Raw genomic sequence first — 26700 nt, 5'->3', positions numbered from 1 at the left:
GTAATTGACTTTTATTGTTTTTGTTTTCATTACAAAGATATGAAAAATATTTGCAGATCATTCCTTGCAGTGAGTAGAAATAACATACAAGTTTGAAGAACAAAGAAAATAGTAAATCATTCCAAGATGTAACCATAAAGACAGCTTTGAATTTGATTCAAGGGTAAACAAATCAAAAAGAAAATCATGCAAGATAATTTATGAAAGAGCTTTGGATTTCAAACATGAAATAGGAGAGAAGTTAAGGGTCTAAAGTGGTCACGAAGGAGGATCTTTTGGAAGAACATGATAAGCAGAGAATGGATGCTTCCATGAGAATTTGACATTCCACGAGAAGTCAAAGGCTTGAAGTAGATTAAACCAAGGCAAAAAATTATGAATTTAACCTGCAGTCAAGGCTAAAGTTTAGAAAGGTAGAACAGAGAAAGTACAAGGAAGAGGCTTGGAATTGGAATAATAATGCAAAGTGGAGGATTTTAAAGGTCAGCCAATGAACTATGGCAAGGAGAGGAAAAGCGCAGAGAGTGGGAGAAAATACCCAGAGTCAGGTCATAAAAGAGATTAAATGAATGGACAGCTAATTATAGACATGCTCTGTTGCCATAATGGTCAGTTACAGATGAAAAGTTCAGCAATAGAACTCAACTCTTATTCAATAACATTTTTTTTTAAACTGACAATTAATTTGAAGAACACAATGACAAGCAGGGGGTCAACTCAAAATTAAATTTAAAAACTGGGAACCTCAGTTAGCAATCTGACAAGTACAATAGATCTCTACTGAACTCAAACTTAATACAGAGAGTTTGCAGATTAAGTTTTGTATTATATTCACTAAAACTCTGAATGCCAAATAATAAGCTGGACCAGTACAATATTGACAAGATGAAATCTTGCGACTGGGGTAAACCTTGGCAGTTGGGGGATGCTGGTGGGGTGAGAGCATCATTTCAAACAACACAGTTCACGAGTGAAGCTATTTGAAGTAGCAAATACAGGCTTTGCTCATTTTACCCAAAACTGAATTCAAGAAAACTGAAGGCCAATATTGTTCAGCATTGAATGTGTTATAAATTGTCAGTCTGTTCAGTTAAGCTTTATTAATCTGTTTTCTTGTCGAATCAGCCAATGGAAAGTAGCTCAGGAACATCAAATGTTAAAATTGAGGAAGTGAATGACTGCCACCAACTGTAGGCTTCAAATGCACTGATGACCCCAAATCTAGTCAAGAAAATTTCACATACTGCATAACCACATACAAACTTAATGATCTTTAATTAATCTTGGGATTCTACTACATGATCAAATCAATGAATGGATTCTAACATTATCCCAAGACAGTCACTTGGATTATTTTTCCCAAAATTAAAACATACCAGCGTCAGATCCTGCATGGTAATTTGCTCGAAGTACTTGACCCCAAGCCAACAGCAAATCCTTCTTAATATTCCAGTCAGTGTTAACTGCTTTTATTCTACAAAGTTGCTCCTTCCAGCCCAAGTCTGTCATTTTTGGTCTCAGACTCAGAACATCCATGACAGAACTTAATGTCCTGAGATTAGATGTGCATTCCACAACAGATTCAACCTAAAGAGGAAAAAACATTTTCAAAGAGCATTAAGTGTCTTGTACCATATAATTCCCTTCAAGCCAACTTTATAACATTTATCCTTCCACATCATCTAAGAATCTGCCACTACAATCATCCTTTAAGCAGAACAACACATTAATAAGTCCCTTGAATTTTCCTTTTCTGTACAAATTGAAATTACGATTTCACATGCATTTCCAATTCATAAAATCTACCTTTATGACATTATGCCTACAAATTATTGCTGCAAGGAAACATTTGGGACTACACCATCATTTCCATCTACTCCAAAATTGAGCGTCAGCTTCTTATTTTAAATCATCTCATCCTTATGATAGCCATTTATTTCACATAAACTCACAATCTGAACCAGACCTATCAGTGTTTAGTTTTCAACCAAACAACATTGCGGGAGTAGTGGAGGAGATACAGCATGCTGTGCTATTCCTAATGAAAGATTTCAGCATGAAACGTTGACTCATCTACCTTCCATGGATGCTACCTGACCTGCAGAGATCTCCCAGAAAATTGTATTGCACCTGTATATGGAACTACTACTACCACCAGGTTTCTCATTTAATTTCATTATTTCAGTTGCATCCCTGATAAATCAAGGCATAGATGGCATGGATTCAAATTGACTGATGATACTAAAGCCAGTTGGAAAAGCAAAGGACAAAAACAAAATGCAAGATCAAGCAAGTGAGCAAGACAACAGTAATTGGAATATAATGTGGAAAAATGACTGTTGATTCGATTTATAATAATACAAAATTAAAATGGGAAGTAATGCACCAAGAGTTAAAGATGTGCTTGCACATGAATCACATTAATGTACTCCATCTATTGCAAGGAGGGACAAATGCAGGTGATTGATTGCACAGGACCTTAATGAAACTAAACTAGTGTACACACTTTCCACCTCAATATCCAATATGACTGCCCAAAAGGTGGTACCGCCCAGTTTCATTTGACAGAAAAACAAAAAATGCTGGAGAAGCTCAGAAGGTCAAACGTATGTAGCAAAGGTTAAAAAAAATACATAGCCAACGTTTTGGGCTTGAGCTGTTCATCAATGTATGAGAGAATGCTGGCAGTCATCTGAACAAAAGATGGGGGGGGCGGGGGGGTATTGCTGGTAAAGGCAGGAGATGATAGGTGGAGAAAGGAAGGAGGGGACAACAGTGATCAGGGGAGGAGGGATGGCTGGGTGGATAAAGGAGAAGGGAGGGGAGAACTGAAAAGACTGGAAAAGGAGAGGGGAAAGAAGGCAAGCAAGTTTAACAGAAAGCAGAGAAGTCAATGGCTGGAGAGTGCCCAGATGGAAAATAAGGTGTTGTTCCTCCAATCTGCAGTGGTCAGAATGGGATAGTCCATACTGCCATAGATAGAGACAAGTTTGGGAGTGTGACTCAGAATTGAAATGGTTGGCTACTGGGAGGTCTCTGTTGTGGCAAATGGAGTAGAAGCAATTTCACAATATGCAACTGGCCTCTCCAATGTAAAGAAGGCCACAAAGTGAGCACTGGATGCAGTAAATAAGTCCTGTGGATGTACAAGTGAAATGTTGCTTCACCTGAAAGGCCTGTTTGGTGCCCCAGACCGTGGTGAGGGAGGGGTAGGTGCAAGTGTTGCATCTCCTGTGGCTGAGAGGGGAGGAAAAGGAAAAATGTGTCTGGTGGTGGGATCCTGTAGTATCTGTAGTTTGTGCCGGAAATTCTGGCTGATAATGTGTTGGATGCAGAGGCTGGTAGGATGGAAGGTGAGGATGAGGGGGGTTCTATATTTGTTGCACCTGGGGGCAGAGGGGACCAAGGCAGATGAGTGGGAAATGGAGGAGATGCAGGTTAAAGATGAGTTGATAGTGGTGGTGGTGAAGTCACATTTGTGGAAGGCAGCAGATATTTCAAAAGATCTGATATTTTGGAAGATTTGGTGCCCACATTTACACAATGAATGTTTAATAAGCTCTCTGTAAACTCCCTCTCTTGGTAACCCTTGGCACTACTATATTATTTAAAAACTATGTTTTTCATTTCTTTTCTTGACCTTCTCCAGTCCTTTTTGTTTCTTTTTGTTTCTTTTAGAATTTGGGGGGAGGGGGAGGGGGACGAGGGGGATTTTTTTTTATACCACATATATAACTTTTGGAAGACCTGGACTGGGAGACATCATCTTGGGAACATATGAAGCGGAGACAGAAAATTGACAGAAGGGGATAGAATCCTTGCAGGGAACAGGGTGTGAGGAAGTGTCGAGGCAGTTGTGGGAGTTCGAGGCAGTTGTGGGAGTTCGAGGGTTCATAGTACACGTCAATGGAAAGCTTGTCTCCCGAAATGGGGACAGAGAGATCCAGGAAGTGGAGAGCATTATCGGAGATGGACCAGGTGAGTTGACAAGTTCGTCACAGGTGGATGAAGCAGCCCTAATATATCATTTGACAGATCTCTGGGTCACACAGATGATCTCAAAATGGAAGATTGGATTGGACGTGTCCATATTCAATAGCATTTAGAAAATTAAATCCAGAATGTTGGAGCTAGAGCCAAAGGGGATACTGAAAAACAGTTTTGTTTTGCTGGAAATCCCAAATAGAATAAGGAAGTCAGACATCTAGGTTTGAGTAGAAATGTTCTCTATCCCAGAAGACTGTGGACATATAAGTGTACAAGTCTGACAACTGGACACTTTGATCAAGGTAAATAGGTAATACAGTAAAACCCCTGGATCCGGCACCCATGGGAATTGGTAGAGGCCAGTTAAGTGTATTTTCCGATGACCTGAAACTTAGTCTTACAATGCCAGACAAATACACCTGCATTAAGAATAAATTGTTTAAAAGACAAAAATACTATACTTAAACCAAACAAACTTTACTTGGATGAATACATAAATCTTAAAGCATTTCATTTTCTGTTGCATTCTTTGAAAACATTCAACCATCACTGCATCTGCAGGTTCCTCCCCCTCCACAGAGCCACCCAAATGACGAACAGTAACATTATAGATAATTAACCCCACCCCCCCCCACAAAGTTTTCAGATAAAGTCTGTGAGCAAGGCAACTCTAACAAAGCAGGGATAAGGAGACACTTTAAGAGAGTCATCTCAATGGTGAGCGGCATCAACCAGCTCTTCAACCTGGGTGACACCATTGCTGTTTCACACAATTTTATTCAAATAACTGCTATGAGCAAAGCATGATCAAGGAGTTCTGCTGGCTGAATATTTGCTCCCACCTTCAAAGGTTTGTATTACTTCAGAGAACATTTACTATTTTTAAACTTATGTATTTTTTATCTATTAGTTTATTCTGATTTATTTTTTTCTTTTATTTTCCTCAATTTTTTTTGCTGATTGAATAGCATCGTTTATGCAAACCATGCTCCATTCTACTTTATCAAGAACTTTTGAAATTTGAGTGCATCAGCAATGTCACAGCATTGAGCAATGGTCCTTGGTCCATTGAGTCAGATACTCTGCAAGTGCAATACAGGTAGTCTCAATCTCTTCATAGCCTATTTTTTTTATCGTCTCTTTTCAAGTTCTTGAGTTTCCTTTGGAACATCACAAAAAGGTTGTGGGCAAGAGTTCTGGATAACTGACATGGACTTTGCCTATTATTTCAGAATTTCAAATGGCATGCTGTTTTCCAGATTTACTGGCAATGTTGGAAAGAATTTTAGTATACTATTTACAACTCTGGGTGCGGACTGAACTATTGTAATTGAGTCATTTCTCACAGATACCAAATGAACAAAAACAACTTAAATGTTAAATTTCACTGACCTTGAATGGAGGTGGATAACCCAGTGATTTCTGCAATTTCTTTACACCGAACGTTACTCCAATTGGACTAGCGAGGTGACTTTGAAGATTAGCTGAAATGGTGTGAATTTCTTGAGAAATTCTAATTTAAAAATAAACAGTGCTATAAATCAACCAGTTATAATGTTCGGTCATTCTGGAACATTTTAAATAATTAAATTCTTGAATACTAGAGCAATATATTTCAGTTTGGTAAAATAAATAAATAATGATTGTGGCTGTGAAGAGAAACGAGGGATTGGGAAATTCTAGTAGCAGATCTATTTTTCTAACTTAGAAGCAGGGCTGATCCGATAAACAAAATTTTTGGATCTTTGACCTGAGGAGGTACAAAACCCAAACTTGAGCATGTTCTAAAATGCCTGTGTTAACAACTCCCTGCATGTACCAGAATCTACAGAAATACCTTCCATTGAACATTTCATATTGTAGTTTTCCAAATTTTCAAGGCAATACTGTCACATTGGTTTAATAGTTCTTCAACTGAACATATATCATGGCCAGACCAGAAGCAAGCAAACTTTATTTATTTTTTTTTAAATTATTCATTGCCTCTCACTTGCTCCACAAATCTTTAATTTTGGTGTGTCTTGTTATAGGCAAATATTGGTAAGCATGCATATAAAAAATGTTGTTTGAGCAATTACTAGATTCAACTCAGAGAGTTAAATAAGCAAATCTGCAGTAGTTCAATTCAAAGACAGAACGTCAACTTCAATATGGAATTCCTGGTGGGACGGTCAGCATAGCGGTTAGCATAACGCAATAACAGCGGCAGCAATCGGGAAATAAAATAATTTATTTTTTAATTAGAATCCGCATCGTCTGTAAAGAGCTTATACATTCTCTCTATGTCTGCGTGGATGTGCTCTGGTTTCCTCCCACTGTTCAAAACATATGGGGGTTGTAGGTCAATTGAACAGCATGCAAATGGGCTGAAAGGGCCTGTTACCATGCTGCATGTCTTTAAAAAAAAATCTGTACAGTCCAAGGATCAAACTGGTAGATACAAATTATTCTTACTGAGAAACACGAGACAACTGTTGGAGATGATCCTTCAGGAGGTGTTTCATGACCCAGTGCCAGTGGAGTGACAACAGTGCTATGCCTTCAGAATCTGAACCAGCTCTGTCGGAAACCACCCAGAATCGATCTCTCCACAAAGTATTGCACAGCATCTAAATAACACAAGAAAGTTGTTAATGCCACTAAAGAATTTGCAACTGTAGAGGCTGGGGACAGAAATGCAATTTCTCAGTCTTGTTTCTGAAAAATTGTTCTCAATGCACTTTAACTATTCAAATATTCCAACTGAATCTCTTGCAATATTTTAACAGTATCAGTTACAGGATTGTCTGGCATCTGGCAGTTTTCTTATTCTCAGCACAGAGGAATAGAACAAAGTGGACCTCTGTCCCTGAAATACATATTTTGCCATTTAATTATAGAACCATACAGTGCTGTACTGGCCCTTCGGCCCTTGATGTTGTACCGACCCATATATTCCTTCCAAACAAAAACTAAAGCCTCCTTACCCCATAACCCTTTATTTTCTTTTTTATCCATATGTCTGAGTCTCTCAACTTCCCCTGCTTCAGCCTCCACCACCATCCCTCGCAAAGCATTCTGCCTGCGTTAAAAAAAATTACTCTCGATGTCTCCCCTAAACTTCCCTTCTTTCACTTTGTACAGATGTCCTCTGGTGCTTGCTGCTCCTGGTTGCCCACCCTATCTATGCCTCTCAAGTCTCCTCTCATCCTTCTACTCTCCAAAGTGAAAAGTCCTAGTTTTGCTAACCTTGCCTCATAAGGCTCGTTTCCCAATCCAGGCAACATCCTGGTAAATCTCCTTTGCACCATCTCCATAGCTTCCACATGCTTCCTATAATGAGGTGACCAGAACTGAACACAATACTTTGTGTGGTCTGACCAAAGATTTGTAGTTGTAACATGACCTCTCTACTCCTGAATTCAATTCTCCCATTAATGAATCCCAGCATTCCATAGGCCTTCTTAACTTTCCTATCAACCTGTGCAGCGACCTTGAGGGATGCATGGATTTGGACCCCAAGGTCCCTCTGTTCATCCACACTCTTAAGCAACCAACCATTAACCCTATACTCAGCCTTCCAAAATGCATCACCTCACACTTATCCAGATTGAAATCCTAAATATAAATTCAAAATATTACTATGTACAACTTACATTCTTTTTACGACAGAACTTCTGCACATGGCAATACAATGCTGCTTTAACACTGTTTACCACCCATGACAGATTGACCCATTGGCGAAACCAAAACTGAGCTCAAATATGGTAATTAGCTATACGCCAATTACTCAAGATCCCGTTTGTTGTTTCATTTGCATATTATATACCTACAAGCAAAAATACAAATAAACACAACACACAAGACAAAACTATTAGTAACACTTACTTCATGGAAGATATCATCTTCTAAGTGATAAAACTGAGACTTGATGCACTGTATCACATAGGCATCCCAAACTTCAAAGAAAGCAGCAAGATGAGCCAAGGATGGGTGAGGCAGATTTTCAAAATTCAGCATCCCTTAAAAGTGAAGCATTAAAATTTTTAAATGGGTTCCAGTTGGTGACTAAGAAATGAGGAGGTACAGTTGTGAGCTCTGTCTAACTTTTATTAATTCCCAACTTTTTAAACTCACTTTTAATTAACCAAATCAGTTAATTTTTGATCCTAATATCTGCAAATACCACCAGGAGTTATGTCATGCCAAAAAGAGGAACAAAAGTACCCAAAGTCAAAACCATGAAGGAAAAAGATGAAGAAGAAATGGAGGAAGAATCTGAGACTGAACCAGATACTCCCTTGACTTTTGGAATGGCTATTAAAATGATCAACAAAACTCTGAAAGCTGGACTAAGGAGAGTGAAAAGAAATTAGACACAGTGCTGAAATCCATGTCACAGATTGAAGAACATTTGTCTGCACTGGAAGGTGATTGGATTTCTATGAAACTAGATTAAATAAATTAGAGTAGCAAAATCAAGTTTTGATGGCAGAAAATAAAAAAAATTAAAGCACGGATTTTAAACCTTGAAAGACAGAGTTGTTACAATAATATTCATATCCTCGGGTTAACCCACTGATTTACTCACTGAATTGTTTGGGGCCAAACTTGTCGGGAAAGATTTAGTATTGGATAGAGCACACCGCTCTCTATCTCCAAAGCTTACTTCGGGGCACCCGAGATCAGTGATACTTCGGTTTCACTATTTTCAAAAAAAGGAACAAATTTTGAGAATGGCTCAATCTAAGAAAGACCAAACACATCAAGAACAATTTGTAGAGGGCTTTTGCCCTGAAGTGGTCGCTTTTCGTAGAGTTTATAATGAGGTAACGACAGAGCTCTACAAGAATGATTATGCCTGCATTTCTCTCTCCGGCAAGATTGAGAATTACAAATAGAGGTCAAGAGATTTTTCTACATTGCATGGATTTCATTACAAGCAGTGACATCAACAGTGGAGGCGATAGTGTTTGTAAGTTATTTTGAGCTGGTCACAAATTTGTTTGGTGACCTTCACGTATGGGAGGGTTGGAAGGGAGGATTTTGTTTGGGTTATTCAGGTACAAGGTTGCTATTGATATTTCATATTTTTTTGTGTTGCTTTGCAGCATGGAGCCAGGGCAGTGGCCTCTGGAGTAAAGATGAAGCATGCTACAAGTATCTATTTACTGCTGCTTACACCAAAAAATCCTTTGGATAATGTCACCCAGTAAAATCATATCGTGGAATGACAAAGGGTTAAATGGACCTATAAAACAAAGTAGGGTACTTGCTCGTATCAAACACTTGAAGGCCGATATTACTTTTTTTTCCCCCAAGAAACACATTAAAAAGTCCGATAAAAAAAGGCTAATGTTCAATTGGGCAGATCAATATTATCACTCCTCTTCAGTAGATAAGATTACGGGGGACTCCATATTAATTCATCAAAATATTCATTTATTCTAGACAATATTACTACAGATATAATGGGGCATTACATTGTCCTTACTAGGAAATTACATAACAAATTGTTTGTATTAGCTAATAGATATGCTCCAAATGTGAATGAACCGACTTGCTTTGAAATTTTTTTTAGTCTATTATCGGATTCATCTCAATATTCATTAATCCTAGGTCGGGATTTTAATTGTTGTTAAGGTACAATGTTAGACTGCTCTTTGAATAGATCTGTTAATCCTACCAAAATGGCAATGGTAATTCAATCCCTCTTATCCAATATGGGAGTCTCAGATATATGGAGATTTTGAATCCCACTAATAGAGATTATTCTTTCTTCCCCACCCCCCCCCCCCCGTCTACATTGTTCTTTTTCGAGGATCAATTAGTTTTAATAGATAATCAATTGATTACCATGATCAGAATTTGTGAATATCAATATATAGTTATTTCAGATCATGCTCCAGTGATTTTAAATTTAGAATTTCCCAATATTCCAGTGACTAAAAAAAATGGCAATCTAACACTACTTAATGATAAAGATTTTTTGATTTTTCTAGAAAAAATATTTTTCTTTGCTGTTAATTCAACTCCACAAATTTCCAATTTGATAGAATGGGATACAATGAAAGCCTACTTATGAGGTCAAATTATTTCATATAAAGCTAGTATAAATAAGATTAGGAAAGAAAGAATAAATGATTTGATTAATCAGATCAAACAGACTGATTTACAATTTTGCAAAATAAAGATCCAGAGTTATATAACAGAAGAATTGAACAAAAGACACTAAGGACTAAAAGTCAATTCTATACTCATGGGCAGAAATCTAGTAAATTATTAGCAACTCAATTGAAAGGAATTTTGGCTAAAAAAAATAAATTAATAGGATACATCTCTCTGATCTTTCAACAACCACAGATTACTTTACAATAAATGGTTTTTAGAGATTTCTATATTAAACTGTATTCTTCTGAGTTTAATGATGAACACGACTTGAAGGATTTTTTTTAAAGATCATTTGAATTTACCTACTCTTTCTCATGAAAACCAGGAAAGTTTTGAAGCTCCAATATCACAAGAGGAATTGCAAAAGGCAATATCTTCTTTACAATCAGGCAAATCTCCGGGTCATGATGGCTTTTTGGTTGAGTTTTATAAATTATCTTCTAAAGAACTTGCTTCACAATTAAATTTACTAGTGAATGAATCATTTCAAGAAGGAAAGTTGCCTCCTTCATTTAGTGATGCTTCAATTTCAGTGATCTTTAAAAAAAAAAAGGAAGGATCCAGAGGATTGTGAATCCTATAGACATATCTCCTGACTGAATGTCAACATTAAGATCTTATCAAAGATCTTGGCTCACAGATTAGAGAATATTCTGACTAGAATAATTAATATAGATCAAACTAGATTTATGAAAAATAGATATTCTCATAATATTCATGGATTCATTGTAATGAATGCATTCTCTCTTCAGACACTGAAAAGGCATTTGATATTGTAAAATGGGAATATCTGTTCACTACCCTAGCAAGATTTAATTTGGCCCAGTTTTTATTCAAAGGATAAAGATTGTATGCATGCCCAATAGCTTAAATCCGCATTAATTTCCAACAACTTAAGTTTTTTTTAAAATTACACCGAGGAACTAGTCAGGGTTGTCCTCTAAGCACCTTGCTTTTTGATCTAGCAGTGGAACCACTTAATATGTTTGCTTTACAAACATATTAAGATCTTAAGGGGTAATTTAGAGGGACAATTGAACATAGATCATCTTTATATGAAGATGATCTATTACTTTTTGTGTCTAGCCCAGAGACCTCGATTCCATACCTGTTGTCGTTACTTACACATTTTAGCAAGTTTGCTGGCTATAAACTTAATTTACATAAGAGAGAATTATTACCATTAAAAGGCCCTTTTATTTTATACTCTAATTTCCATTTTGAAATAATGAAAGAACAATTTAGATATCTATGTACCATAACTAAGAACATTAAAAAGCTCTAATGAAAATTTTGCAGCTTCATTTAATGAAACTACAATAATATTATCCAGATGGTTACCACTTTCTCTAAGATCAGTCATATTAATTCAGTCAAAATGAATATTTTACCAAACATTTTATGTTTATTTCAATGGGCCTTTCACATGGCAGTCCAAATTTCCAGGAATTTTCCCTCCCCAGCAATTTCGGGGGTCCCGCCCCTAGCGATGATGTGTTATGCACTGAGGCTACTCGAACTAGAGTTCTCAGGATCTCTGAACTGGATCTTTATGTTTCTGTCATTGTTCATTCAAATCAACCTTCACTGTTATGTGAGCTGGATACAGGGTGTTTATTTCATCATCACGTTAACACAGATCTTTAAAGCATTTCTTTATCCAGTTCTCCAATTGGCAGTGAATGAGATTCAGATTTGGTGATATGGTCCAAACGTTTAATGAGATGCACCACACACCCCCCCCCCCCCCCGACCCATTCGTCATGCTCCCGGCCCAATATCAATTCTATCAATAATAATAGGAGTAATGCTCAGAAATTACTGAAGATTTTTTTCATGTATTTACTTGCAGAGCAGATGGCAAAGAAAACATCTTGAGGCGCAAAATTCCATTTTCTTCCTTCATATAGTTTCTGTTACCTTTATGAAAAGCAATGGATGTCCTCAAAGCACTGCGTTTCCCCGATTTTTTTGTCGTTTCAGAAGCCAGCATAATCTTCTCCATATACCCTTTTTCTTCTCTATTCATTAAAAATGTAATCCTATAAAATTTAACAAAGTTTAGCATAAACTAACAGTACATAGACTGCCATTTTACACTGGTTCACAAAAAGTTTCAATTTCTGTTCAATAATGTAGTAAAGTAGCTCTTCAATCAAATAATCTTTAACCTGATGAGTGTCGAGCTATACTCAAATTGTAAAATAGTTCATTATTCTCCTGATATCCTCCTTCTCAGAGGAAAAGCTTTAGAGACCTAAAAAGTCTGTCATTCACTGCAGATTACCCAGTCTGATATGCTCTTGCACGAAAAACTGCAATACAATTCTGGAGGTATCTGGGGCTTGGAAGATCACATGAAATTTACCCTGTCCACGAAGGGGTGGTTGTTACCGTATATTTTGAAGTACAAGCTGAGTCATGAAACTAAAAAAAAAATGGGGGTCGACTTCTACTTTTGAGACCTTAAATTCAACTCAAAATCCAATCTATGCTAATCCGGCGTATAAAAATTGATTTGGCATACAAATCAACCCTTGAAAACCAATAAAAACCCAAGTGCCACAGATTTTCATTGACATTTTTATTGAAAACAACACAATTAGCACCCTTCAAAATCACTATCATTGTTTAAAGACAACAACATATTTAGAACCCTCAAAATCATTCTCGCGATCATCATCTGAAGCAAAGATTGAGGCAAGCACATCCATACTCTCACGATTTAAACAGTCATATATGGGTCCCAGTCTGTATCTAATGAGGCAGTTTCAGCTTCGTCATCAGTGTCCCACAATAAATTATCTCTGTGCCATCAATTGCAAAGAGATAACACACTTTTTAAAAGATTTTATCATCGTCTCTAACTTTGTCCCATACCTTGAGCACCAAGTTACACAGGATATCAAATGATGCAGCACATATTGCCCCGCCTTTTCTAAATGACTTTTCTGCACGACATTCATGTATTCTAGTCCTCGTGCACACGCACTCTAGCCCAGAAGTGCTTTCAGGTGGCCAGAATACCTGAATGTAAAGCCGGCTAAAATACCCGAATGCGGCTGTCGAGAGGCTACCTGAAGGTGGCGAACCCGGTCCCGAGGAACACTTACCTAACCTTCCTCGGGAAGGTATATTCTCCGACTCGGAGCGCTCCCCCAGGCATCTGAAAGCAGCAAGGCAAAGCAGCTAGCAGCTTTCAGGTGCCTAGCAGCGGGCGGGCTGTTGACAGTCAGCTGGTGACCCACTGCCGACAGCCACCCTCCCACTGCTCAACAGCCCTCCAGTGCGGGTCTACTGGGCTGGGGCGGCCGGCACAGGACATCAAGAGCCCGTAGTCCCGTGCCGGCCACAATTTGGTGTCGTGTTATAGAGAATGAGGAAGGCTTGTTAGTTGCAATTCATCTTTCATATTGATTTTTACATTCTGGAGAGTTCTACACGAGCATCTCTCAACCTTTGCGTCCTTAAACCAGATAAACCGAAACCGACAGAAATTCTGTCATAAATTATCGTTGATCAAGAGCAAAGGATAAATCAATAGGGAGATATTGTCCTCGTGAAAACAAACCAACAACTGTTTATTTCTTTTCCATTATTTTCATGTAGTGCTGCTACAAGATGCTCCGTAAACAAGCTATGACTACGGCCACAGTCCTTAGGAGCCGGCGTTCATTCAGACACGGCTCTCCTTCAGCCGACACATTCAGGTGACAGAAGGCATCTTCTCCACAGCCAGCTGCACTCCCCCAGCCATGTCTGCCAGCACATTATCTACGTTCGAGCACCTGAAAGCTGCTTATGTCTGATTGTTCAAGCACACATAGAGAGGTTGCAATAAAGCCATCAAACCACCCGGGATGACCGTCATGTAAGTATTATGTAGTGCTACTCCTCTTTTAGTCTTCTTAGTTAAGTGGCCACCAAACATATCCCAGATCAACAAACTTCGGTCTTTGCGTAAACCACCTAGCCGCCTGTTCCACGCATTCTCTATTCATAGTTTTACACCATTTTCATCCATCCATCCTTTTTTCATGAAAAGTGCACAAAAATACCTGCAGGGAATTTTATTTTAGGTTTAATTTTTCATTTGAAGATTACCATGGGTCTTAACTTTGTCCTGTCGGCCATGCATGATAACACTGCAGTATACCTGGTCCTTTTGTGGCCTGTACTTTTGGTTTCCACAGTTTTAACACCTTTCCATTTCACTGTTCCATTGCTTATCATGCAAAATTCAGGGGGTTTCGTCCATATTTCCAATATTTGACAATACAAACTGGTGTTCCTGCTGTTTATGCATAATAAACAAGTGAAAACTTTCAACTTTATGATCAAGATCTTCTGGTAGTTTTTGTGCAATTTTTGTTTTTTGGCCTAATACCAGATTTTTCCTGTTCATGAAACGAATGCACCAGCCGACTGTGGCCTCAAAATCATCACTGAGGTCTGTGCGAGACTTTGCCCACAGCAGTAAAAATTTATTTTATTTTGGGTGACAATGTAGCAACCTTGCCTCTGTTCACATACCCATTATGCAATGTGATTTTCCAACTGTGGCCAACAAGTGATTCTTTTTCTCAAAGAACATTGCCTTTTTGGTATTTTTCTTCAACTCTCTTCTTTCTTCCTCTAATCTCTTACCAACTTCTCCTGCACATCAAATTTTCTGCACAGTTGTTGGTTTTCTTGGCCATTTCTATCACTTTCAACTTAAAGCTCGCTTTGTGGCAGCATGCCACTAGGCTTGTAATCCATGCAGCGGGGCAGCTGGCCAAAATGGCGCCGTTGGGGTTTTCCCCTTCTCAGCACTGGGCTCAGAAGCTCACGCTGGGGGTCCACATGATGCCCGAGTGACGTCGGTGCCCCCCAGCGTGGTTCTCAGCCAGGTCCACGATGGGAGTACAAGTCCAGCCGGCAGCCAGCAAAAAAACAGTTTTTCTGCTCACTGAGCTTAACCAGTCTGGTTGTGTGTTCTTTCAGTAGCAGTGTAGCTGCCGCTACAATTGGTGAACCCGACTGGTTCAAACGTCTTTGAACCCAACATGAGCGAACCTGGGATCAGTGCTATAGCTGTCAAGCTGCCTGACTTCTGGGTTCAGGAGCCGGAGACCTGGTTCGGCCACGTGGAGGTCCAGTTTTACCTCCGCCAGATTTCGTCCAACACGACCAAATTCTACCATGTGGTCGCTGCCCTGGACCAAGCCACTGCCAAATGTGTGCTACACCTCGTTCAGCACCCACCCGCCCAAAACAAATACGGGACCATCAATTGAGTGCTCACTAGATCCCTCAGGCTATCCAGGCATCAGCATGCTGTTCAGATGAGTACCTCAACACCTTGGGGGACAGGTCCCCAGTGGAACTGGTCCCCAGTGGAACTGATGGACGAGACTGCTCATGGGTGATCACACCCAACAGCCCACTCTTTGAGTGAATTTTCCTCAATCATCTGCCTGACGACATCCGGCGTCCAAGAGAGCTTTTCTGACCTGAGGAAGGTTGCTCAGGAGGCCCAAGTGCTATGGCTCGAGCGATTCCCGGAGGGCTCAGCAGTCCAGCAGGTCACGAGGCACGGGCATGACCACGCCAAGCCTGCCCCTAGCACTGCGGTAGAACACCCGGCCCCTGCAGGGGCCACCAAGAGCATAACAAGGGCACGGCATCCGCTCCGGGCCTCTGTTTCTATCACCAGCAATGGGGAGCTGCGGCTCGGACGTGTTGTCAGCCCTGCTCATTCCAGGGAAATGAGCAGGCCGGCCGCTGTTAATGGCTGCAGTGGATGGCCAAGGACACAGCCTCCTCTACCTACAGGACTCAGTCAGTGGCCGGCGCTTCCTCGTCGACACTAGGGGCCAGATCAGCGTCATCCCGACAACGGCCATCGAGTCCAAGAACCGACCTCGAGGACCTCCCCTCCGTGCGGCCAACGCAACAGAGATCCGGACATATGGGAACAAGACAGTCCACTTCCAGATCGGCCGGAGAAAGTTCTCGTGGAGGTTCACTGTCTCATCGCTTCCAACCGCCATCCTGGATGCAGATTTCCTCCTCATCCACGGCCACGGGGTGTTCCACCACATCCCCATCCAAGGTCCACCGATGCACACCGGCTTCTGCCTGACAAGCCCATGAGCCTCGCCGCTCCACCTGGTCCCGAAAGCCACCGGGAGCTGGCGCCCCTGTGGAGACTATCAACGGCAACGAGGTGACAGTTCCTGACTGTTACCCCATGCCTCACACCCAGGACTTTACGGCCAACCTGCACGGTGCAAAGATTTTCTCCAAGGTTGACCTGGTGCACGGTTATCACCAAATCCTGGTGCACCCTGAGGACACACCCAAGACGGCCATCATCACCCCCTTCGGCTTGTTCGAATTCCTTCGCATGCCGTTCGGGCTAAAGAACGCCACTCAGACCTTCCCGCGCCTCATGGACTCAATAGGCAGGGACCTGGATTTCATCTTCATTTACTTGGACGGCATCCTCGTTGCAAGCAGGGATCGGGCGCAACACAAGGCCCACCTGCACGTCCTCTTCTCCCGGCTGGCCGATTTCGGCCATACCATCAACCAGGCCAAGTGCCAGTTCGGGAAAGAGTCCATGCAGTTCCTGGGCCATACCATCACGGCCGAAGGAGCCATGCCCACTGCTGTGAAGGTCGCCACTATCAGGGAGTTCCCACGCCCGGACAGCCTCGACGCCTATGCCACAGCCGTCGTCCTGGAGCAGGTGAATGGGACAATGGAAGCCGGTGGCATTCTTCAGCCAGCTTCTCCACCCACCAGAGCGCAAGTTAAGCACTTTTGACCGTGAGTTACTGGGTATGTACCTGGCAGTGCAGCATTTCCGCTATTTCTTGGAGGGGAGAACTTTTACCATCTTCACTGACCATAAACCCCTCACCCAAAAGCTCGCGATGGCAAAGGATCCCTGATCAGCCCGCCAGCAGCGTCACCTCTGCTTCGTGTCAGAGTTTACCACCAACATTCGGCACAAGGCAGGAAAGGACAACGTGGTCGCCGATGCACTCTCACGACCGGCCATTTGCTCGCTGACACCCAGCCTCGACTTCGACCAGCTTGCCCGGGACCAGAGGTCCGATGAGGAGATGCGAGCCTTCAGGATTACCATCACAGGCCTGCGGTTTCAAGACCTCCCGACTCCTAGCGGCGAAGGCACCCTCTTGTGTGATGTCTCCATGGGCACCCCGCAGCCAGTGGTTCCCCAGCAGTGATGCAGGCAAGTCTTCCATCGCATCCACGACCTTTCGCACCTATCCATCAAGTCCACGGTCCGTAAGGTGGCAGAGCGGTTCATCTGGCATGGGCTGCGGAAGCAGATTGCAGGCTGGGCCAGAACATGCACCCACTGCCAGATGTCTAAGGTGCAACGGCACACCAGGGCGCCTGTGCAAGAGTTCGAGCACGTCCGGGAACAGTTCAGCCACGTGGACATAGTCGGGCCCATACCAGTTTCCCGGGGCAACTGTTACCTGTTCACGGTGGTAGACCGCACCACTTGTTGGCCCAAGGCGATCCCGATGCAGGACGCCACCACGGACTCCTGCTCCCGAGCGCTGTTGCATGGTTGGGTCGCCCACCTTAAGTCGGCACTTATGGCCTGACTCATCGGTCACGACTGGGTGGAGAACTGCCTTGGGTGCTCCTGGGCATCTGCTCCACGCCCAAGGAGGATCTGCAGGCGTCATCAGCTGAGCTGGTCTATGGCGCACCGCTGGCACTGCCCGGTGCGTTCATCAACGCACCTCACAACCCCCTTCTCAGCACCGGGCTCAGAAGCCCGCGCTGGGGGACCATGTGACGCCCGAGTGACGTCGGCGCCCCCCCCAGCGCGGTTCTCAGCTAGGTCTGGGCTAGGAGTATAAGTCCAGCCGGCAGCCAGCAATAAACCAGTTTTTCTGCTCACTGGGCTCAACCCGTCTGATTGTGTGTTCTTTCAGTAGTAGTGCAGCTGCTGCTCCAGCTTCATATTTTCATCACGTGCACTGGGTCGATGGACCTTCAATGACAGCAATCACCTTCACCAACGCCCAGCAGATCAATCCACGCAATCTACGGGGGTCGACGTACACGCCAGTCAAGGATCCAACTCAGGCATTGCGAGCTTTGGGTATCGACTTATATGCCAGTCAATGGGGCATCTCAGGCAGCCAGAAAATTGGGGTTGAATTATATGCTGGATACCCCATAAAACCCTTAAAATGAGGCTGAAAAAGGAGGGTTGACTTATATGCCAAAATATACAGTATTTCTTATTGAAGATGGCTAATGCTCTGATCTGATGTAGCACACACTTGTCATCCATCAACCCAAATACACAGATGTATTCACTTCAGTTCAGGAATAGCAGATAGAGTCTAACATGCAAATGAACAAAACTACACTTCTCATTTTGCAATGAAAAGGAAAAGATCTGGGTCTTTGGGAACATACACTGAGCTTACGGCTCAAATAATTGACCCCCAACAAGTTTCTTTGCACTAGTTGCAGCCAGTGGAAATTTACCTGTTAATCCTCATGACCTTCATTAAGGCTTCCTGCTGCCAAATGAGTCAGTTTTACAATGTGGAAATAGGCCCTTCGGGTCAAATGTTCATGCCAACTAAATGGCCTTCCTAAACTAAATGTGCCTGCATTTAGGACATATTTCTATAAACATTCCCTATTCTTATACCTGTCTACTTAATGTCTTTTAGTTGTCACTAGTGTACTCACCTATACCACTCTTCCTTGTTCCACATGTCCATCATCCTTTTTATATTGGAGTGCCCCTCAGATTTTTTCACTCTTACCTGAAATCTATACTTTCTAATTTTGGTCACCTACCTTGGGAAAATGGAGTTGAATATTTACTTTTTTCTATGCCCCTCTATGAAGTTGTCCCTCAGCCTCCAATGCTCCAGGGAGAAAAGGTCCAGAATGTCCAATCTTTCTTTACAGCTGATGCCCGCAGGTGGTGGTAACATCCTTGTGATTTTTTTTCCCCTGTACCCTTTCTGTAGGCAGCTGTTCTGGCTGTTCTACTCCTGCTGCAATCGCGCTGCAGCATCCGTATTTACAGTGGTGTACTGCACATGTGCGGAGTACCTGATTAGTTAGTAGGGAGTACACGGAAGGCTGTGGACGCAAGCTCTCCCCCCTTCCCAGTAATGTAAATACGTTGATCTTGCTCAGTAAAGCATTGGTTGTGGTTCACTGCATCTACTGACTCTACTCATTACTTTAAGCACAATATTGAACACTTTCCAGCTTAAAGACATTTTTGCCAATAGGTGGGGGACCTAAACTGCACACAATTCTCCTAGAGGTATCACCAACATCTTGAACAGTTGTAACATGACAAACTAACTTTTGTACTTAAAGCAAAGCATACCAAATACAGTAAAACCTCATTAGAACGCAGTAGTTGGGGTCCAAGATTTCATATCGCGTTACAGCCGAGTCGCAGAACAGATGCAGGAGCAGCTGTTGCGGGACATCCCGCGACGGCCGCCCCTGCCCCGAAGTCCCGCGCCGGGGGCAGCGGGGAGGGGGGCTGTCAGGCGTGGGGAGTTGGGTCGTTGGCTGATTGTTATCAGCCCGCCCCTTAGCAGTTTGGGGTCCACAGACACCCGCACTACAAGTGATTCTGCGGATTAACAAATCATGTTCTAACGAGGTTTCACTGTACACCAAAGACAGTAATTTTTACTTGACCACTGGAATATAACAAATATACCCATATTTTTACTAAAACTCCAAGCTACAATGGAAACTTGGATCTAGGACCAAAATTGGTAAAAGGTTCCATTGCAAGGAAAGGAAATGACACAACTTTCAGAGAGCAGAAGATGGCTGACAGAAAAATTCTGGTTACCTGTTGGCAACAGAGCTGATCTGTGCTTGACAATGATCACCATCTTCAATATCTGCAGAATGAAATAAAATAACCAATTGCTGCTGGTTCCATCGTGGATCCAAAGGGATTGATGCAACCTCTGCAAAGAAGGATATTAACCAAAGATTAGAGTTGTTATCACAAACGGCAAACTTTCTGCATTGCAATCTACTCAGTCCCATTGCCCTGAATTTTACTTTTCTTCAGTTTTTTTTTCCCCATTTCCTTTTTCAAGGTTCAAGTTTCTGCTTCCAGCAGCTTTATAGTAGAAAGCTTCAGATCATTACCATTCTGCGTAATTTTTATCCTTTCACCTTTTCCTCGAATTTGTTTTGAAGCCCAATAGAAATATCCCTACTCCCAAAGGATGTTGATTTATCCAAAAAGGAATATGATAAAACATTTTTTTTTCAAGTATCAGGAAGATAGTACCATTTGCATCAAGCTCCAGTTGCTGTATAACATCTTTCATTCCTGTTGGCAGTCCACTGGAATAAACTGCATTGAGAGATTTTGATCCTGCTTCCAATTGTGCAAACACCAGACCTGTAGATATTTTTTAAAAAAAAACATAAATTAATCAAAGTAACATCCGATTAAAAATCTTCTGCATAGAAACAAAGCCCCATTTATAGAGCTGCAATTTAAAAAAAAAATGATTTTTCTGTGTAGCTCGTCTACTTACTATTTTGCAAATTTGTTTGAAGTGCAAAAATCAGAAGTAGATATTTTGGGCTATTATCCTTACTATGCCTTATACTATTAGAATTTTAATATTGCATATCCTTGCTAATTAGAGTTTACAAATTTAAATTCACCTTTGTGTGAGGCATTTCAATCTTCAGTAATGGCAAATGGAAACTCCTATTATTCGAGAACAAATCACTAACTGATTCAATTAAGCAGTAGGAATTAATTCTATGATCAATTTTACACAGTCGAACACCAAAAGTGGTACACTACCTGGTAAATGTTTGTGGGATTTTGCTAAGTGGCACAACCACCTTGACCTTAACAACCAATCTTGATTAGTTGCTTTCTCTGTTACCAGTCTGACAGCAGCAGGAACCATATCAACCTCACTGGCCACTTGAGCTGATGTCTTATCACCATGGAATGAAAGTCTGTCCATATTACAGGACTGCAAAACTATCTCCAGGTCAGTCAGAGTCAATGGTTGAAACCTTGGTTGGGGAAAGCAAACACACCACAAAATAAAAGTTAAGCAAATTATGATCCATTTTCTGGATTTTATACAAATCCATACTTACTCACGAGCCGAGGGTGAAATAAAAGAACTTTCTGCATTCTTAGCAAATCAAAGTTTTCACTTAGATCAATGCTTTTTGTATTAATGAACAGGTGTATCCTGATGCAAGCAAAATTCAAAAAAATTTACAAGTAAATTTTAGTCTTTCCCCCAATAACAGAATACAAATACTGGGTTCCCACCTACCTGTTATTGTCAAGGCTAAGTTGGTTCAAACAATAAGCAAGAACCTGCCCATCCCGATAAACCATGGCCAGCATGGAATCCTCTGCTGTTAGCATTGCTGATGGAATAGAATGTGGCCACAGCCCCAAAGTCGTCAACGAGTGAGCCCGGATTTCAGGCAATGCTAGTGTGCGCCCATGCTTTTCCACGAGTTCTTGTATTTTCTGAAACACACATTTTTACTAATGACTATTAAATTACCCTTTCTTTGATTAAATGCTCCTGTTTTAAACTCATGGATGTAGTTATAACTATGATTGCAGAACTATTTAGATAACTTTTCAATAAAAGTAAACCATTTATAGCATCAAAAGGCAAAGGAAAGAGGCTTGGCCAGAAACATCAGTACTGCTATGTACAATTCAAAAGGTTACTATTAAAACAAATAAAATGCATTAAAACTTCCAGTAATGTTTTAATCTTAATTTACAGACATTCTGAACTACAAAAGAAAAAAAAAGTCTTTAACCCTCACCTTCTGGTGAGCTTGAGAAGATTGTGAAGAGACAAACACTTCCAAGCAAGTGCGAAGGAATGCTTCTGGTAAACTGAGGCCATGCTCCAGCTGTCGAACAATAAGAACAGCTACCCGAAGAAGTGAGGTTATGGAGGCACTACCTGGGTGTTTAAAGAGTAAAGAAAGTGAAATACCCAAGGGATTTAAACCCGTACTTGTCCTTGCAAATCCTTAAACTTACAAGAACTTATTTTTCAATCAAAACCAATGGAATCAAAGTTAACACCCAAATAGACACAAAGCTTCCAATTAAAAGCAAGAAAACTTCAATGCATCAGGTTAAACCAGTTTACTACAAGTCTGATTTGATTAATTTAATGCTTATGTCTTACCTACTGCAATTTCTTTTATTTTTGAATATAATGCCATCAGCTCAGTACACAGATGATCTCCCATAAAACCAAGCCCATGTAGCAAAGTTTTCATATCTTGTTCATCAAAAGGATCTACGTTGTGCTCGCCTGCGATATAAATTTCAATCCCACGATTCCTCATGGCTCGAGAGATTTCCCCATGTATTGGGTCCATGGACATAAAAAGCCTATTTCAAATTTTAAAAATGACATTTTAAAATTAAAGCTATGGTTGCAGGTACTGCTATAACCCAAAGGTTATTTTATTTTAATGTAATTCATGCCAACTAAAGGAAAGTACAATCTTAAAAGACAGCCCAAAGAGAGATCCCATTATAAAGATATAGGTAGTTAACAAAAGAAATGTAATTTTTTAAAAAATTCAGCTTAGAAATACAACACTGTGTAATAGGATCTTCCGGTCCACATGAATTAAACTTCAAACGCTGTGAATTTTTTTTTTGGAGGGTGGTAGGAAACCAGAGCGCCAGCAGGAAACCCATACAGTCATGGTGAGAATGTAGAAACTCCTTACAGACAACACTAGATTTGACCCTGGATAACTTGCAATGTAATAGCATTGCGCTAACTGCCATGCTCAGTAATAAAACATTGAGCATACTAAGTGGCATGGATCAACTGCAGTCCAGAATAGTGAATTTTTTTTAAAACTGGAAATAACAGCAGGGAAGAAAATTTACTACAAGAGAAAATTAGCAAGTAATATCAAAAAACAAATAGCTCTGGCACCTATAGATAAATAAAGGGTAACTGGACCCCTCATGGGTGAAACTGAGGAATCAAAATAACAGGGAAAAGAAAACAGAAATTTGAATAAATGCTTTGCATCAATCTTTATGGTGGAGGACACTGCAAATATCCCAAAGATATCAAATGGGCTACCTTCAAACAGCTGAGAAGGGCTTTACAGTATATGTCTACCCTCAGGGCACCAATGTGGGCAGGTTGGTGGGTCGTCTCACTGATCAACTAGCAGTCAATTTACTCCTGCTCTATTATAGTAACCAATTTGCTTAATTGCTTAAATATGCAGCCTTGTGTAACTTATTTGTCTGTATCTATCAACTTGCATATATATTTATGGGATTTTTGGACAACATACAGGTAATAAATTTGATACCTTTCCCACTGCTGCCTGATTCCAAAAATAAAGCAAGTTTAATGGAGTCTACCCCAAATGTCCACGTCAGCTGCAGGCTCGTTTGTGGCTGACAAGTCCTATGCAGGACAGGCAGGCACGGGTGCAGTGGTTGTAAGGGAAAATTGGTTGGTTGGGGTTGGGTGTTGGGTTTTTCTTCCTTTGTCTTTTGTCAGTGAGGTGGGCTCTGCGGTCTTCTTCAAAAGAGGTTGCTGCCCGCCGAACTGTGAGGCGCCAAGATGCACGGTTTGAGGCGATATCAGCCCACTGGCGGTGGTCAATGTGGCAGGCACCAAGAGATTTCTTTAGGCAGTCCTTGTACCTTTTCTTTGGTGCACCTCTGTCATGGTGGCCAGTGGAGAGCTCGCCATATAACACGATCTTGGGAAGGCGATGGACCTGCATTCTGGAGACGTGACCTACCCAGCGCAGTTGGATCTTCAGCAGCGTGGATTCGATGCTGTCGGCCTCTGCCATCTCGAGTACTTCGATGTTAGGGATCAAGTCGCTCCAATGAATGTTGAGGATGGAGCGGAGACAATGCTGGTGGAAGCGTTCTAGGAGCCGTAGGTGATGCCGGTAGAGGACCCATGATTCGGAGCCAAACAGGAGTGTGGGTATGACAACGGCTCTGTATACGCTAATCTTTGTGAGGTTTTTCAGTTGGTTGTTTTTCCAGACTCTTTTGTATAGTCTTCCAAAGGCGCTATTTGCCTTGCCGAGTCTGTTGTCTATCTCGTTGTCGATCCTTGCATCCGATGAAATGGTGCAGCCGAGATAGGTAAACTGGTTGACCGTTTTGAGTTTTGTGTGCCCCATGGAGATGTGGGGGAGCTGGTAGTCATGGTGGGGAGCTGGCTGATGGAGGATCTCAGTTTTCTTCAGGCTGACTTCCAGGTGAAACATTTTGGCAGTTTCCGCAAAACAGGATGTCAAGCGCTGAAGAGCTGGTTCTGAATGGGCAACTAAAGCAGCATCGTCTGCAAAGAGTAGTTCACGGACAAGTTGCTCTTGTGTCTTGGTGTGAGCTTGCAGGCGCCTTAGCCTGCAATGGAGAGCAGCGTTATGCCCCTGTAGTTTGAGCAGTCTGATTTCTCGCCTTTGTTTTTGTACAGGGTGATGATGATAGCATCATGAAGGTCCTGAGGCAGCTTTCCTTGGTCCCAGCAGAGCTTGAAAAACTCATGCAGTTTGGCATGCAGAGTTTTGCCGCCAGCCTTCCAGACCTCTGGGGGGATTCCATCCATACCTGCTGCTTTGCCACTTTTCAGTTGTTCAATTGCCTTATATGTCTCTTCCCGGGTGAGGACCTCATGCAACTCTAGCCTTAGGGGCTGTTGAGGGAGCTGGAGCAGGGCGGATTCTTGGACTGAGCGGTTGGCACTGAAAAGAGATTGGAAGTGTTCTGACCATCGGTTGAGGATGGAGATCTTGTCGCTGAGGAGGACTTTGCCGTCTGAGCTGCGCAGTGGGTTTTGGACTTGGGGTGAGGGGCCGTACACAGCCTTTAGAGCCTCGTAAAAACCCCTGAATTCGCCAATGTCCGCGCTGAGCTGGGTTCGTTTGGCCAGTCTAGTCCACCACTCATTTTGGATCTCCCGGAGTTTGTGCTGAAGATGGTTGCATGCGCGACGGAAGGCTCGTTTCTTCTCTGGCCAGGACGGCTTTCCAAGGTGAGCCTGGTGGGCAGCTCGCTTCTTTGCCAGCAGCTCCTGGATTTCCTGGTTGTTTTCGTCGAACCAGTCCTTGTTTTTCCTGGAGGAGAAGCCCAGTACCTCTTCAGTGGATTGCAGTATTTTTTTTTTCCATAGGGATCGACAGGAGAAAAGGAATGTCTGAGATACATTTAAATTTTAATACCAACATGGGCTCCATATTTCACAAAATGTATGCTATTCATATCTTAATTTTCTCAAGTGAAATACAATTCCAAACTTCTGCAAGCGATCTATCTATCCATTCCCAAAGCAATACCCAACTGCCAAGTTACAGAAATATATTTTCTAGCTATTGTCAAAGCAATTTGACAAATTTAATTTGATACATATTCAGTTTTAATTTAGGTTCAATTCCTGCAACATCTCCCAGTAAAAATAACATTGGATCCTGTGGGAATCTTACTTCAGTTATTTGTTCTATTTCCCAAATCAAGCCAAAAATGTTTAATTGTGGAAAACTGCCAAGTCAAATACAAAAAAAGTACCAACTTCTTCACATCTAAAATATAAATCTGAATAAATATAATACAAATTATGTAACTTTTGTGGTGTTAAATATAACTGATGAATAAAGTTATGTTGAGCTAACTGATATCTCACATTTATTGTACTTTTCACACTCTCTTTACATATCTGAATCCATCTACGTTCATCTATTTGCTTATTTAAATCTACCTCTCATTTATGTCTTGATTTATGGACTCTTTCTTTTCGAGCCTTCTTTTGTAATAATTTATATATCTCTGAAAAATTTCTTTACAAACCTATAACTTAATAATTCTACTTCTGTCTCCGGAGGTAATACTAAATCTTGGCCAAAAATCTTGGCCAACTTGATAATAACAACATTTTGTATTTTCCAATATTTTAAATTTTTCCTTCATTCTACTAAAAGTAATAAATTTCCCAGCTTCAAAACAATCTTTAATTTTCTTAATACCACAAATTTTCCAAAATTTTTAAAATTAATTTTCCATAGAAAAATGGAATGTCGATTTTGAAATAAAGGTTTTCTTCTAGACGTTAAACCTCTTCCTCCAATCTCTATCAATTTTATTCCAAAGTTCAATTAAATGTTTCATCATGGGTGTTTCTATATTTGCCATTAACAATCTTGAATTCCATTTACAAATAAAATGTTATGGATCAGTTTCTCCTAGTGTATCAAGTTCTATATTTATCCATACAAGTTGCTCTTTTATGATCCAAGGCAACCTGGTAGAAAAATCATTTGTCATTACATTTACGAGTTTGTTGCCAGGACTTGGGGGACCTGAGCTACTGTGAAAGTCTGGCGTTTATTTCTTAGAATACAGGACGATTAGGGGTGATCTTGTCAAGGTGTACAAAATCAAGAAGAATAGATCGAGTGAATCTTTTGCCCAGAGTAGGGGAAATCAATAACCAGAGGAAACAA

At 41.3% G+C, this 26700-nt stretch overlaps 1 protein-coding gene across 1 annotated transcript in view; it reads right to left on the bottom strand.

Moving 5' to 3' along the window:
• mdn1 (midasin AAA ATPase 1) overlaps positions 1-26700 on the bottom strand; it is a 228121-nt gene that overhangs the window by 113692 nt on the left and 87729 nt on the right. Inside the window, exons 46-56 of the mRNA XM_069887323.1 lie at positions 22386-22594; positions 22012-22154; positions 21498-21700; positions 21005-21225; positions 20474-20587; positions 20021-20141; positions 12058-12179; positions 7855-7988; positions 6442-6596; positions 5380-5500; positions 1377-1587 (exon numbers count right to left, since the gene is read on the bottom strand). Of these exons, the coding sequence (XP_069743424.1) occupies positions 1377-1587; positions 5380-5500; positions 6442-6596; positions 7855-7988; positions 12058-12179; positions 20021-20141; positions 20474-20587; positions 21005-21225; positions 21498-21700; positions 22012-22154; positions 22386-22594 (1754 nt within the window). The remainder of the gene's footprint in view (positions 1-1376; positions 1588-5379; positions 5501-6441; positions 6597-7854; positions 7989-12057; positions 12180-20020; positions 20142-20473; positions 20588-21004; positions 21226-21497; positions 21701-22011; positions 22155-22385; positions 22595-26700) is intronic.

The sequence above is a fragment of the Narcine bancroftii genome, chromosome 6 (genome assembly GCF_036971445.1).
Source record: "Narcine bancroftii isolate sNarBan1 chromosome 6, sNarBan1.hap1, whole genome shotgun sequence".
NCBI lineage: Eukaryota > Metazoa > Chordata > Chondrichthyes > Torpediniformes > Narcinidae > Narcine > Narcine bancroftii.
This window is presented reverse-complemented; position numbering and strand designations above follow the sequence as displayed.